This window comes from Branchiostoma belcheri, unplaced genomic scaffold (assembly GCF_001625305.1).
Source record: "Branchiostoma belcheri isolate BF01 breed outbred unplaced genomic scaffold, Haploidv18h27 scaffold199, whole genome shotgun sequence".
NCBI lineage: Eukaryota > Metazoa > Chordata > Leptocardii > Amphioxiformes > Branchiostomatidae > Branchiostoma > Branchiostoma belcheri.
In genome coordinates, this window is record NW_017803479.1 from 40,154 (window position 1) to 54,811 (window position 14,658).

At 41.6% G+C, this 14,658-nt stretch overlaps 2 protein-coding genes, 1 long non-coding RNA gene and 1 pseudogene across 3 annotated transcripts in view; 2 read left to right on the forward strand and 2 right to left on the reverse strand.

Moving 5' to 3' along the window:
* The first annotated feature begins 489 nt into the window (after positions 1-489).
* LOC109468319 lies at positions 490-2,518 on the forward strand. The gene is made up of 3 exons (XR_002140131.1): positions 490-591; positions 1,623-1,745; positions 2,252-2,518. It is a non-coding gene; the product is annotated as an uncharacterized LOC109468319 (long non-coding RNA).
* A 2,196-nt stretch (positions 2,519-4,714) lies between these two features.
* LOC109468294 lies at positions 4,715-10,653 on the forward strand (annotated as a pseudogene).
* A 1,010-nt stretch (positions 10,654-11,663) lies between these two features.
* On the reverse strand, positions 11,664-13,043 carry LOC109468295 (olfactory receptor 1G1-like). Its single transcript, XM_019766548.1, has one exon. The coding sequence runs from the start codon at positions 12,291-12,293 to the stop codon at positions 11,664-11,666; it is 630 nt and encodes a 209-aa protein (XP_019622107.1). The 5' UTR covers positions 12,294-13,043.
* Positions 13,044-13,173: 130 nt separating this feature from the next.
* The window catches only part of LOC109468296 (NXPE family member 3-like), a 3,747-nt gene continuing 2,262 nt past the window's right edge, over positions 13,174-14,658 (reverse strand). Inside the window, exon 3 of the mRNA XM_019766550.1 lies at positions 13,174-14,257. Coding sequence (XP_019622109.1) covers positions 13,423-14,257 — 835 coding nt within the window. The 3' untranslated portion in view covers positions 13,174-13,422. The remainder of the gene's footprint in view (positions 14,258-14,658) is intronic.

Genomic DNA, 14,658 nt, shown 5'->3' on the forward strand with positions numbered 1-14,658 from the left:
CCTTACCAAATAAGAAAGCGTTCAGAACGAATATCGTGTAACGCTAACGCTACGTCACGTAGTATTTAATGGGAGATAATTGGATTGAAATACAAAATCAAATTGTGGTTTAGGAACTTTGAATTTTTTTTGATTGACAGATATTCATTTTCTTTCCAGTCGTTCGTCGTAAGATTCTCAGTGGTTTGAACTTCGAAAGCTAGCCGGCGAGGCAGCAGAGAAGGTGCGGCCAAAGTTCCGGCCAAGAGGACCCTAAGTTCCTCATTCCCTCTGTGAGCATTTTCTCTCACAGCCTGGCTTCTGTGACAAACCTTCCACGACAATCTGAAACTCATCTTCCACCTTAACATCTGCTTGGAGATAAGGTAACCGTAACAAGGCAGTTTCATGTAACAACAGCGCTCTTTGCGATTTGTACCATCACTGCAGTTTATCACTTGGTTCAAAATGGCTGCGCTCTTACGATCGATCGGTGAAGTTGGTGCGTTTTATATCGACTATAACTCGACAAATTGGACAAAACACAACCAGATTGTCTTCCTTGAACGCACGTCTTGCATCAAAGTACTTGCAGGAAGCACAATTTCCTCGGTAAGTGTTCCTTTGTGTTTATTTTACCACATTGTTTTGCAGACGACCGGCCGTACAGTATGTGTTTTAATTTGGTCAAGGCCTCAAGGCGAACAGAACAAGATTGAATCAGCGTGTGTCTGAACGCAACAGAAGAAATTATTGGTGCTATCAGCAGCTCAAGACGACGTGGTAGAAAGGTTAACAGATTTTCTGTATTCTTCCTCAAATTATGATACGATGGTAACTTTAATTAATTTAGTTTGCATTTAATTTTTGCCAAATCACGTTTTATTTTTTGAGGGGACGTTTTTCAGAAAACTTCATTCCCAAACTTTAAAGACAAAATGTATTACAGAAAAAAGGTTAATATTAACAATACTAGTAAGTCTAATTTACAGTCAAACAACTTTCTGTTCCTTTGAAAGGTTCCTTTGAAGTGCTAAGGCCATATTGAACAATTGAAAATATTTTGTTAATTCCCTTGCTTGATTTGTTTCGTTACTGTTAGTGATGTAATTAATCTGTCATCAGATTTGGATCTAGGTTTTTTGTAATCTTTTTTTGCTGCCTTTTTTGGGGTTAACATTCTGGCGAGGCAATCACTGAATCATTGAAACAAAAGACTATACACATCTGCTTGGAGGTTAATCCATGTTGGTTCCATTAGGCCACACCAATTTAATTTCTTGGTTAACGGATGTTGCTACAAAAATGATGGAGCGGGCGGGCAAAAATAAAAATAAAAACAGGCCTAGGCATCCTATTATGGCCCAAAATGGTATGATAAGAGTCATGAAGTCAACACACCTGGCTGTTTCAAAGTTTAAACAATGAATGAACTTTTGATGATATCACTGCATTGAAAGATGGAATAACTGTAACAGCTAGGAAGAATAAGGACTTTCTTCAACTGTTCAGGGCAAAATATGAGAATTTTGCAGTTGATCTAATTAATTATAAATTTTATTTTATTTGCAAATCAGAAAAAAATGAAGGGGGTGAATCCGTTAACCAAGAAATTAAATTGGTGTGGCCTTACCCGTGTACAGGCCAGGTCACGTCCAAGCAGGCTCTGATGCTGCTCCGTAGCTGTACCATGCTGTACCATGCTGTCCGAGGAGACCAGGAACAGCAAACTGGCTCTCATGGACCAGATGTGGAACAAGAGAGGGGTATATTCTTGTCTTCTGAACATCTACACATGTACACCTAACCACATTAGTGTATATATTATGGTCAAACCCCTGCTAGGGACTGCTTAGCTATAGGTCTTTGTGGCCTATTTTTGGCGGTCCTTTGAGTTTGAAATTGACCGAAAATTAGAATACTTCAGTCTATAGTAGCCACCTGTCTATAATATATTATATGGTGACCATTTTTGTGCAAGCCACCTTGGGTGGTCACTATAGACAGGTTTGATTGCAAATGTGAATGGTTCTTGAAATTCTACCGGTACTGTACTGGCTATTTAGTAGTTTTGACTCGAAGTATGCAAAATTTTTTTGTTTTGGTCCCTTTTTGGATGTACATATGAAATTTTGCTTACACAGTATGGTTCTGACAAATGCATACACCCAAACATTCTAAAAACATTAGGAGTTGGTAATACATGCTGCAGATTTTACCCTCAGAAGTTGGAAGGAAACAAAGTTCTTATGTCTTGCCACCCTTTTTCCAGGTGCCAAGTATGATGTGGGTCACTACAATGTCCAGCTGAAAGTCTACCTGGACAGTGAACACAAGTTTTCTGGCCAACATGGAAGCAAAGGACATACAGCCTAACAGAGTAGGTGTCAGTTATTATGGTTATTCTCTTTTAAATGTTGGAAGGGGGATGGATAGGAAAATGTCATCACTGGCCATTCCCATTTTTGTCTAGTTTGAGCTAAAACCGAAACAAAAAATTCTATACACCCCTCTTCAACTTCTACAATGGCACATCCTAAATTCTTGTTATAACAAGAGTCAAATCAAATCAAATCAAACTTTATTGCACGACAATTGTAGCAGGTACAATGTATGGCAACTTATAACAACAATTGTAGCAGGTACAATGTATGGCAACTTATAACAAGAGTAAGGGTCAAGATTCTGACTGGTAAAAAAAAAACATACCTGTATTCTATTCCCAACATTCAATATAAAAAAACACATTATGCGGACCTTTTTTTTACATACACCATGCCATAACATAATTATGGCGATTACATAATTAAATTTTTTGTTCCTGCTAGTATATGTTGTTTTTAAAGATTTGTGTATTAAAAACTGTAGAGCTGCCCAATAAAAAGTTGAAGTTGACATCTGAGTTTCGTGGCCTTCTCCCCCCTCTCCTGCCCCGGGATGCCCCTCTACGGTATGGGCACTTCTGCGAGTGCCCATGTGCATTACACGAGTAACATTCACCTCTAAACACAGTAGAGAACCCTGCCTGGGCCGGAGGAAACCATTGGGGCGGAGGGGGAGGTGGTGGCCATACAGGCTGAGTGTGATATCCCGATTGTTTAACGACTTTAGCAAACTTCAATCCTATCCTATCATCCACATCCGAACCTAAGGCCCTACGTAAGGACCATCTCCCCCAACATACTATTTCTTTCGTGGAGTGTAGCGTGCCTAAGTGTCGTCGCATACGTTGGGTAATCCGGATGACCGGCCGCCCTAGCTTTTTCCTCTAGCCTCCTTAGAGCCGGGATGAGTAAGGCATGGTTGAGGTGAGACGGAGCTTTAGCCAAATCCAGAACTTGTTCCAGTGACTCCCTCACCCCTTCCGTTCGATGGGCTTTTTCCAGCGCTTGCAATCTCTGCATCAAGGAGAATAAAAAAATTTCCATTAATACCCAAAGTCAATACCCTAGTCTCCGTTCCACTGTAAGATTGCCATATTATATATCGTACCTAAGAGGTACTTCACCTTCCTTGGAGGTTAATATTTCAATGCCTGATGAAACTGACCCCTGTTAGTCTGCCACATACAATTACCTTCACATTGCCAACTTCTATCTTCACCTTCTTTTACTCCATGCTTGTTTCATTATACCGGATTCCCCGTCCTGAATTACAACTTCCGTGGCCTAACTTCTTTCTTTCCAGGTCTGTTTCCTGTCATACTGGACTCCCAGTCCAACTTCACAAAATTTCCGTGGCCTAATTCCTTCCTTTATACATCATCCATGCTCCTTATAAGATTGGACTCCATTACATGTCCTATTTTTTCAATCCTTAATATGTTAATCCGGCCACATTCCTTCCGTCCTTATTATGTTAATCTGGTTAACATTCCAACCTAACATGTCGGGGCAAACATTGATAAAGAAGAAAACAAATAGAAGCTACACATCAATCCTCACAGATAGAATGATCCTACCTAGATGAAAAAATCCCTCACCTGCTGCCAATTGTTTCCTTGGGCCTGAGGGGCAGCGGCTTGGCCCTGGAGCAGTGCGGCCTGCAGTGTCGCCGCCTGGGCTTGGACTGGTACAGCCTGCGGTGCCGCCACCTGGGCCTGGACTGGTACAGCCTGCGGTGCCGCCACCTGGGCCTGGACTGGTACAGCCTGCGGTGCCGCCACCTGGGGCTGGACTGGTACAGCCTGCGGTGCCTCCGTTCATAAGCTCATTACTATACACCACCTGTCTATTTCACCTGCCTTAGGTTAATCTATTTGCGCTCCCTCACATTCCGCGAGGGATTACTTGATTAAGATACGGCGGTAAGGCAGTATCCATTGGCCAGGGGAGTGTCCGGCTAATGGATAGTCCTCTGGCTAATGGGTATTGCCTTGCCACTGTATGATCTGCTTGGAGATTACAACGCCCCCATTTCATAAATAGCCTCATCTGGTATTTCCCATGATCCTCTGCGGCAGGTTTTGGCGTCTGCTGCAGGGACAACGTAAACATACCGGGGGGTTTCCAAGGACACACATTGAGGTAAATGGTTGTGAATATGTTCTGTTTGAAATTTTTCTTTTTATCCTGTGACAGAGACTAGACGTGCCCAGCCTGTGCCGTGCTGCGCAGACATGTTCCTCCTGGAGTGACTTCATCAGCGACACTGATTGGCTGTGGAAGAAGGTGTGTCAGAACTGCCAGGACATTGACCCCAAACTGGTGGAGATGGACCCTGCAGAGTGACTACCATGGAGGGTAAAGGACACAGAACCATATTTTGGAGTGTATTCAAAATATATGCAGTAGGAGTAGGGGTAGAAGCAAAGTTAGGCCACACTGACTCAATTTTATGGATGACATCCGTGCGCGCATTGATTTTCGTCTGTCCTAATAAAAAAAAAAAAAGATCAAGTCATCTGAGGCTCTGGCCTGGATACTATAGTAGTCTATGGTAGCTTGCTATATAGCGACAGTACGTAGTCGGTGGTAACTCTGGAGGACGGCACCCAGGCTACCAAAGCTCCACGACTCAAGATCTCAGTATGAATAGTGTTGATCCATAAATCCGCAATCTCAAATTGGAATTGCCACTTGCTAAGTTGAATATCAGGAAAAAATTCTTCAGTGTCAGAGTGATCCAGGAATGGAACAAGTTACCACCGGAGACGGTGAATCAGACGTCAGTAAACAGATTCAAGAGTAGCATCGACGAATACATACGGAAGAAGATGACCATAGGAGCTACTAAGGGCTACCCGCCTTCTGGCTCCTGATTTGCAGAGACGTAGTCTCTGCAATTCAGGTAAATTCAGGTAAAAAGCCAGCATGTGCCGGCCTGTCGTATATGTTGCTATGTTCTGCCACAAATTCACAATACCAGCTTTGTCTTTGTATTCCTGTGGTTTAGTAGCCTTTTTATTTTTGGCCGGATTTTTATTTTATTTGCCCGCGCGCACTAGTTTGGGGGTCTTCAGAGGGGTGGTAAGTCTTACGAAGACGAAGGTCAAGGTCAAATATGGGCCTCCTGGTGGATGACTTTGGTACTGCAGCAGAACTTTTTGTATCTTTTGTCCTGAACATGCTATGGTCTTGAACTTTTGGTGACAGATAGCTTTTCCTGTCAGGAATAAGTGGTGTGGGTTTGGTCCCCCTAGCAGCTTGTTCTGGAACTACAGGGGACCTTCAGGCGAAATCTTTGAAAGCCAATAAGTCCAGATAGGAACAACGCATTTTCATCATTTTTGGTGTGTAGGTAGCTGAGAGAGAGATGTACATATTAATGCAAATTATGCAAATGAGGACTTTATTTGCATAACTAATGAGGAAATTCTATAATTACAGTGTTTTACATTATAGTACTTTCATACATGTAATGTATGTAACCTATGGCAGATGAAACATCAACAGATACTAATTATGCAAATGATGACCTAATTTGCATAATTAATGCGAAAACTCTGATTTCTTAATGGTGAATGATGGGAATGTCATACTTGGGACATCTATATATAAGTGTAAGTTAATCAAAAGTTAACATCACTATACATATATTATGTTAATGAAGAGGTCTGTTTCATTCCAAAACGTGTTATTCCAAATCATGATTTGGAATGGACCACGTTTTGGAATGCAGCAGGCATTCCACTTATTGTATTCCAAATCATGGCGCAGATGGACCACGATTTGGAATGTTCCAAAACTCGACCGGCCATGCTGTCAATCACGAATAATCGACAGGAATGGTGGTTAATTATTCAATCCGAAGTTTCCATATTTGGTCCGTTGGCTGCCTGTATACAGATACTGTGTTAAATCACGTCGTGTTTACTTGTCTGAACATGTCGTCGAACTTAACCTGCCAAAAGTATATTAGTACGTCCGATGGGGAAATTGACGTCCATGAACAGTCAGTACGATAATGTCCTTGGTATGATGTTCCATAGCCTGGTTCTGGTCTGAGTTTATCTCCATCAGTGTGCGGTCCTAAATGGTCGGACGCTCGCGCATCCGTTTCTCATTATTTTCCCTCTAATAGAATCACGTGATAGTTGTTTATACCCAGAAGAGAGAACGTAATTTATAGCAAGGAGCTTTCATTTCTAGTTAAAACTTTTCTTATTAAAGTGAAGTTTGTAAATATTTAGCATTACTTTGTGTCATTAAATTACACAAATAAGCCTAATTTTGTAAGAATGTGGTCTCCACGGCCCATATGGGATATCTAGCCACGATATGGAATATTCCGAAACGTGCTCCAGACATGTTTTGGAATATTCCATTTCATGTCCTTTGTCTAGGCACGTTATGGAATATTCCGAAACATGTTTCAGACAAAGACACGAAATGGAATATTCCAAAACGTGCTTCAGACATGTGGGCTTGGGAAAGGGTTTCGACAACAACAGTGTGGAATTGCTACTGTTATGTTTAAACATATGACGAAATTTTAGATTGTGACAGGGATGGTCGCCACACTTTGTGTGTGAGCTTTACCATGGTTCTGCCATGTAATGGGTGTCGGGCCTTCCCTTACTAACACTGAGGAGGTTTAGATGGTCAAAATATACAAAGTCAGACAGCATGGGCAATGCTAAAAGCAAAAAGCTACCAGTTTGAAACGTAGGAAAATATTTATTGATATTCGATAAGTGTATTCGATAAGTGACACAGGTATTCTAAAACGCTCCCATTTCATCATTAAACTTGACACGTCTCAGACTGTAGCCAAACATGTCCAGACACGTATCCGTTTAGCCACGCCCTCAGAAGTACAAGGCTCCGCCCCCAGACACGTGATTACGAGAAATCATGTTTTGGAATGAATCACATTTTGGAATGCAACAGGCATTCCACTTCGTGTTATTCCAAATCATGTTTTGGAATGGACCACGTTTTGGAATGCAGGTGCATTCCACTTCGTTTTATTCCAAATCATGATTTGGAATAGAACACGTTTTGGAATGCAACAAGGTCATTGCATAATTAAAGAAGAAATTTACATTTACATATCAAGCCCATATTTCATGGAGGTATGAGATCTCGGAACTCTTGTATATGTCTGTTACCTTCACATAAAATTGGATTTCATCCTGAAATACAAACATCTTGTCCATACATTGTTGTCAGAAGGAAAAAATCATATCAATCACCCTTGAGTTTGATATTCAATGCACAAGCCCCTTGAAATATTTCTGTTGTTATGAATTGGTAAGTTCTGAAAGGTCAAATTTCTTCCATTGGTAAATGATGAGTGTACATTCCCATTTTCCAAACCACTTAGTAGTAAATCAGGTGTATGAATATATGATTCAGCTATTGGAATATCAGCTATCATACATTACCTATTTATTCTGTCAGCATGTCACATGTGGGACCTGCTCATTAGTGTTTATCACAATTTTTTTTCCTTGGCAGTTTATATCTATACTGTACATATGTATACATGTATATATTATATGATCATTTTATTGACATGGATTTTGTTTAATTTGTTGTGTTATATCTATTAGGCCCAACAGTACACATCATGAGTCTTGATGACTTAGCCCCAGCAGTGGACATCGCACCGAAACCATAGCCACGGACTACGAAAACAAAACCGTCATACGATAAATCTGAGCCAAATCTGACTCCAGGCTTAGATCAAACATTATACACTGTTGATGAACTGTTAGAAGATGACGCCTCAGTAAAGCAGAAAGCAAGCGACAAGAGCTTTTCTGAGGAAACAGTTACAGAGTCAATCTCAGAGAACATTGGTGCACATCTGAATCTTCACACAGTAGATGAACTACTAGGACACAGCGTATCAGACAAAAGTGACAAATCGGAGAGCACGCAAAGCCGACCCAAACTACACACTGTTGACGAGCTGCTTATGTCAACTTCAGAAAAGGGAGAGCAAAAAGGAGACACAGAAAGCTATGAGGACGACTTTGACACTGAGGTGCCGACAGAGTCTATATCAGAGTTGGCAGCAAACATGAGGCTGAGGTACTCGCAGATGACACGTATTCAGAAAACTTTGAAGAGGGGAGTGGGACCGAATCATCAAAGACATTCTCTGAACAGTCACAGAAACACCGAGTAAGTCTGTAAAGTCTGAGAAATCTCACACAGACATTTCAAGGAGTGACGGGAGTAGAAGAAGCTGAGATCTTCTAGGAAGACAGACAGTGAAGACTCCTGCAGTGAATCCACCAGAAGTAGAACTCTAACAAAAAGCTATGATAGTTGGACAAGCCATACCAAAAGTCGAACACCTCCCAGAAAGGCTGTTAAGGCTTCAGATGTCGGTGTTCAAACATAAGTACAGGACCAGTTGGGACTGGCACATCAGTGGACAGCAGGTATGGATTTGGGACTTGTTAACAGGCTTCTTCATATCATTCTTACACCTAGCAATCTTAACATCTCTCATCAGTACTCATCAAACATGCTGAGATGTTAGTTCAAGAAAAAGATGCTAAAAAATTTCTTCAACAGTTCATCATCACTGAAACTTTTGTAGGTGAATGCTCAAAGCAATCTGTAATGCAAATGGTGTTCCTTATTATCCACAAACATTGCATGCCTCCAATCTTAAATCCTACATGATTGTATGCTACTGTACATACAAATCATGTAATTGTTTTTATCTCTGACCACAGAGTCTGGTTATGCAGTCCTGGGCCCACAGTATAGTGCTGAGTACACAGACCCCACACCAGTAGCCACACATGTTGTCAACCCTGATGCTTTAGAAGGTAAGGAAGTATTTTTCTTCCCATTATATTTTCAAACATCGAGCTAAAATGTTTTGTTTAACAAGCCTACCTTTTAAGCAAATTTTCAGGATAGTAGGAGTCAAAAATTTTATTTTCTTTCTCATCTGGAATAGAAAACTGTTACACTTAAATAGAAGTAAAAAAAAAATCAGTCTCAAAACTAGAGTTCCACGATCTCATACCTTCGCCAAATGATGTTAGCTTTTATGATTAAGAAATTATAAATTAATCCCCCTAATTATGCAAATAGGATCCTCAACTGCATGAATTATATCTGTTGATCACATTCTCAACCAAAAGACAGTCTTATCTTAACAAAGAATGCCATGATGAAATTTTCTCATAAATTATGCAAATGAGGTCCTTATTTGAATAAGTTATGTTTAATTATGTTCACCTTAACTTAACTTTCAAACACCCCTAGTATAAAATTCCAGGCAGTTACCACTATGCAATTATAATATTTTCTCATTAATTATGCAAATTAAGTCTTCATTTGCATAATCGATTTCTGCCTGTGTTTCGCTCATTCTTAATAACATATGTCACAAGCTTGAACTTCCTATTATGGAATGCAGCTGATAAATAGAATTTCCTCATTAATTATGCAAATTACATCCATATTTGCATAATTGTAATATCATTATGTCAAGCATCACTCAAGCTACCTACATACCAAAAATCATGATGATCCATCAACCGGTTCTTGAGTTATCCTCCTTTAAACATTTGTCCATTAAACCCCCCTGCAGTTCTAGAGCAAGCCACTAGGGGGCCCAAACTCATGTCACTTCTTCCCCAGCACAAGAGCTACCTACCATCTAAATTTCGTCACCCCAGCATGTCTGGATCATGAGATATCAAAACCGGAAGTTCAGCTGCAGTACCATGACAAGCCGCCAGGTGGCCCAAAATCTAATCAGTTCGAGCTCTCATCAAGACCTACCCACCTACCAAGTATCAAGATAATCCATATAAGCTTTCTCAAGTTATGCTGTTGACAGACACACACACACACACACACGGCCACGAAAACATAACCTTCTCCAATTCTTGGCGAAGGTAACTAGAAAGCAACAACCCTGACTGTAATGGATTTTCTTTTCATGTATATTGAGGTGCTGTTGTTCTGTCACAAGAGAAAGGAAATTAGCTCTGCAATGTGCAAGAAGATATGTTGTGTTCCTTCTTCACTATTACATCAATGTCAAAAGCAAATCTTTTTCATGAACTGCAAAGCACTAGAAATACCTTGACTATGTACTGTATCTCCTGCCCCAGCCATGACCAGCTACAGTCCCAGTGTCCTGGCGCTGAATGACTTACTGCGGCAGTAGCTGCAGCTAACGCAGCAGTTTGTAACCAACACCCGCAGACTGCACGAGTTCTACAGCAACTCCCTACAGGCTGACCACAGCTAACGCAGCAGTTTGTAACCAACACCCGCAGACTGCACGAGTTCTACATCAACTCCCTACAGGCCGACCACAGCTACACCACTCTGCAGGACACACTACAGGTACGTACGGCCAGCCTCAAACACCCCTGCTTTGGAGTGGTATCTTCTCTATGTTATCTGTTCCACCCTATGAGCTTTACATTAGATTCATTTTTATTGCAAAGTTGGAAAATCAGCTTTACCTGTTATGCTTCACTGCGGCTACTTTCTTCAATCTGCTGTAATGAAACTTTCATTACAGCAGATTGATATATTTAGTTCAAATTAGAGAAAGAGAAAATATACTGAAATGATAGTCCCTTTGCTTGTCCCAAACTTGACAATATTGTTCTTTCAATTTCTATAAACCCCACCAAAACTTTATAGCCCATAATATCCTGTAGCCTTTTGCATGTCCCTAGAAACTAGAGCAAAAGAAATGTTAGGTTTCTGAGACGATGCTGTCTTAGACCTAAACCTTTGATACGAGAAAACCACTTGTATCATCAGTATGTGACAGTGTTGACTTTATTGAGATTGCAGCAAGACAATTACAATGTTGGGACTAGGCAGCTACTAGCTGATAGTGTTAATTGTTACATCAGTCTGTGTTGTTGTTACACTGGTTGTACGTATGTGATGATATCTATTTGTTTCCTCACAGTTTATCCAGGAGCATCAACGCCCTGTTCTGACCATGGAGGAGGCTCTACAACAAGTACAGAACAGCACAGATGGCAGATGACACATCCACACAGCTCTGGACTTAGAAGTATACAAAATTTTGAAGCCACAGAGAGTGTACAAGTGGCAGGCCTAGGGAAGGCTTTCTTTGAAATCAACAGAAATGATGTTGCTGTTATCGTTAGTATATGTGATATGTCACTCAATGTGCCAATTGTAGGAGAAATCAGGAGGAAAACTAAATAAAAGAATGATGGAGGAGATGAGAAATATTACTGACTCCTGTTGTTTTGAGTGTCAGATGGCTCCCTACAGTGTGATAGACAGAACAAGCCAAGAGGAGGCAATAGGCATATTAGCTATGCCTGCATCACGCTTGGCAGTGGCGGCATGGTTGTGGAAGAATACAGGGTGTATCACAGCAACGTAAGAGTTAACAGATAGCAGCGATAGGGCGGAAGCAGACATCATTTGACTGTACATCAGAAAAGTTAAAACATTCATCAACTTGTGCAGCCTCATGAATTCTACTTGATCTACCGTTGGATACAGAAGTCCACTGCCTCCTACCAAGTCAGAAACGGCGAGGTTTGCCATGTAGTAGTACAGCGGCTTGTGGAGTTGTGTTGTTCTAACGATTTCCAAGATCACGGCGGCATTGCAGGTGACGATGAGAAGCCCCAACAGCCAAGAGATTACGGCGGTCGCTGTTCCCAACTCCTCAGTGTTCTCGTACATGGAGCAGGCTTCTTGGGCGGCTGCGTAGCCCTGGAACACCGTCTTGTTCTGTAGGTGCCACATGAGGCAAGAGGTTTGTCCATCGAATTTCTCAAATTGTGGCGTGTTTCCAGGAGCGAACGGAGGGGCAGAGCTGTTGTTCCATAAGGTGGTGCTGATTCTGTTGTGCTGCGGCACCAGTGATGACTCCTTTCCCGCCATTTTGGAAAATTTTGCCCCTCAATATCTCACGCCACACCGCGGTGGTCCGCTATGCTTCCACTCCTGTGTCTAAAGACAAACCGTTTCGAAGGGTTTTGGAGTGGTATACCGTTTCTAGTCTAAAGTGGGCCTTGTACTGACAGCGAACGGTGTTTCAGATGAGGAGGCAAGAAGCAGAATGACTGTACACAATGTGTTATTGCTTGGCACTGATGTTAATCTAAGGCCGCAGCAAGTAAATTTTACGGATGACATCCTCCTCAGATCAAATCTAATGCGATAGAGCGAAAAGGGTGTTATATGAGCATACCAAGCCTTCGGCCTCCCTTGCGCAGTTACTGAGTATATCATGTTTATATAACGTTGTATGTGTGAATAAGATAAGATAAAATAAGAATGAAATATGGTACATGTACATGTTATTTTTTAATTCTTATTCGCCTTTTCTAACATCTATTGCCCTTGACAAGGCAGACATTATATCGGACGCACCTGGCAGAATTTCCTGCACTCTAGATCTGGCTTAATTCGGGTAAATCTCGCTTTTGTTCGAGCAGTAACACCGGTGTCTGTAAATGGAAGTGGGACTTACCAAAAGATAGAATTTGACTATACTGTCGCCACGTACATGTGTAACACCCGGGATATATCGTGATGGGTAACCCCCACTACGCACGCTACGTTCAAATAATGCAAGACACAAGAGGAGCGAAACGTATATACTTGAATGGTAAACATCTAAAAACGAATTCGGACATCTCATACCTCCATGAAATATTCTAAAAGAGATTTTAGAAATAAATATGTTTAACGAAGGAATTCGAAAATATTGTTTATGCTACATTTCCTCTTCTTCTGCTTCTTCTTCTTCCGTTTCTTCCATGGCACCTCTGACCTGGCCAATGGCCTGATTTGTTGACGCCTGTCACCATGGTAACTGGTGTCGGGTTACACGATGTTGCAATTTTATCAGTAGGAGGGATTTATACTCCTGTCTGACCATATACATGAATGTATTTGAGTAAGAATTAACCGAGCAGACCATACGCTAAGGTAGAAATTATGCATTTGCTGTGCAAAATATGTCACTGCCCTCCTTCATGGAGTGTTGAATAAATAGATAAAACGATCATTGACAAACGTAGGACAATAAGTATAGAATCTCCTCCTGAATGACTTCATCCGCAGGATGGGTTGTGTCCTTCGGAAACTGGCAATCTGTCATTTCCCAGGTGTCCACAAAAACAACCGGCAGCCCTGAGAACATCTCTTTTATGATGAGGTACATCTGGAAGGAAAACCAGTCGTCGACGTTCAGAATGTGCGAGGCGGCTGTGTTGGTTGGTTTGATGACCAGGGTGGTGTTCTGTTGTCTGCGGAGAAGTCGCAAGAGGGCGCTTCGAACGGTACGAACCCGCCTGACGTAATCAACCAGTGGATGGCTGTTGAAATGGAAGCCCACAGTAACGACTACGATGTGATTAGGTTCGTCGATTTCATCAATAATACGGACCAAGTTGCTCAGTATGCTAGCGTTGACCCAAAGAAATGTATTTATCGGCGGGCCATGGGACTGATATCGTGAAGTAATATTCCACTGTTTCTCCTCTGCGTAGATGGGTCCGGCAGTAGCCGATAGGAAGTAAGGGCTATTTCTGACTGCCATCTGCATGTATTTTGCCGTGTAGTAAAACCACTGTCGAGTGGTCGAATCCCCGAGGAAATCCAGCGCTGAATTCTGTAGACATTTCTTCCAGTCAGAGGCATTTGTTAATCGTGGTCCCTGGCAAACACGGGATACCCATCGGCCATTGCGGTAGTACCCAGAAGGCACCGGGGCAGGAAGACCCGGCATGCACCTCGGTAGTTGCTCAGTCCGGTCGCCATCTTGGTGTCCCACCAAAATTGTAGATATCGTACCTTTTTTCACTTTTATGATAGAATTGATAGCCGTAAGGTCACGCCTGGAAAAAGTACGTAAATACCAATTACTAGTAACTATTTAGCAGTTCTTAATCTTGTGAATAAGCTGGACTTAGATGTGATATAATAAAAGAATTTCTATTTAACCTTGTTTGAGTCTAAACTTTGCCCTTGTAAATTTCTCTTAGGTTGTGTCACATGAATTTCGTGTCAACGTTTACTAGTACTGCATGCCAATAGAGACTATCAGTGCTGGTATGACTGTCAGGGCAGAGATCTTATCTAGCAAAATCCCCGATTCTACCAGTACTGCAGTAGATTGCAATTGGAGTCTCTGTCGCACAGAGATAACACTATCAGGATCAGGATCAGTACAATCGTTGATTCTACCAGTAATGATCATGACTAAAGATCCCGATTCAGTGCATGTAACTAAATGGTT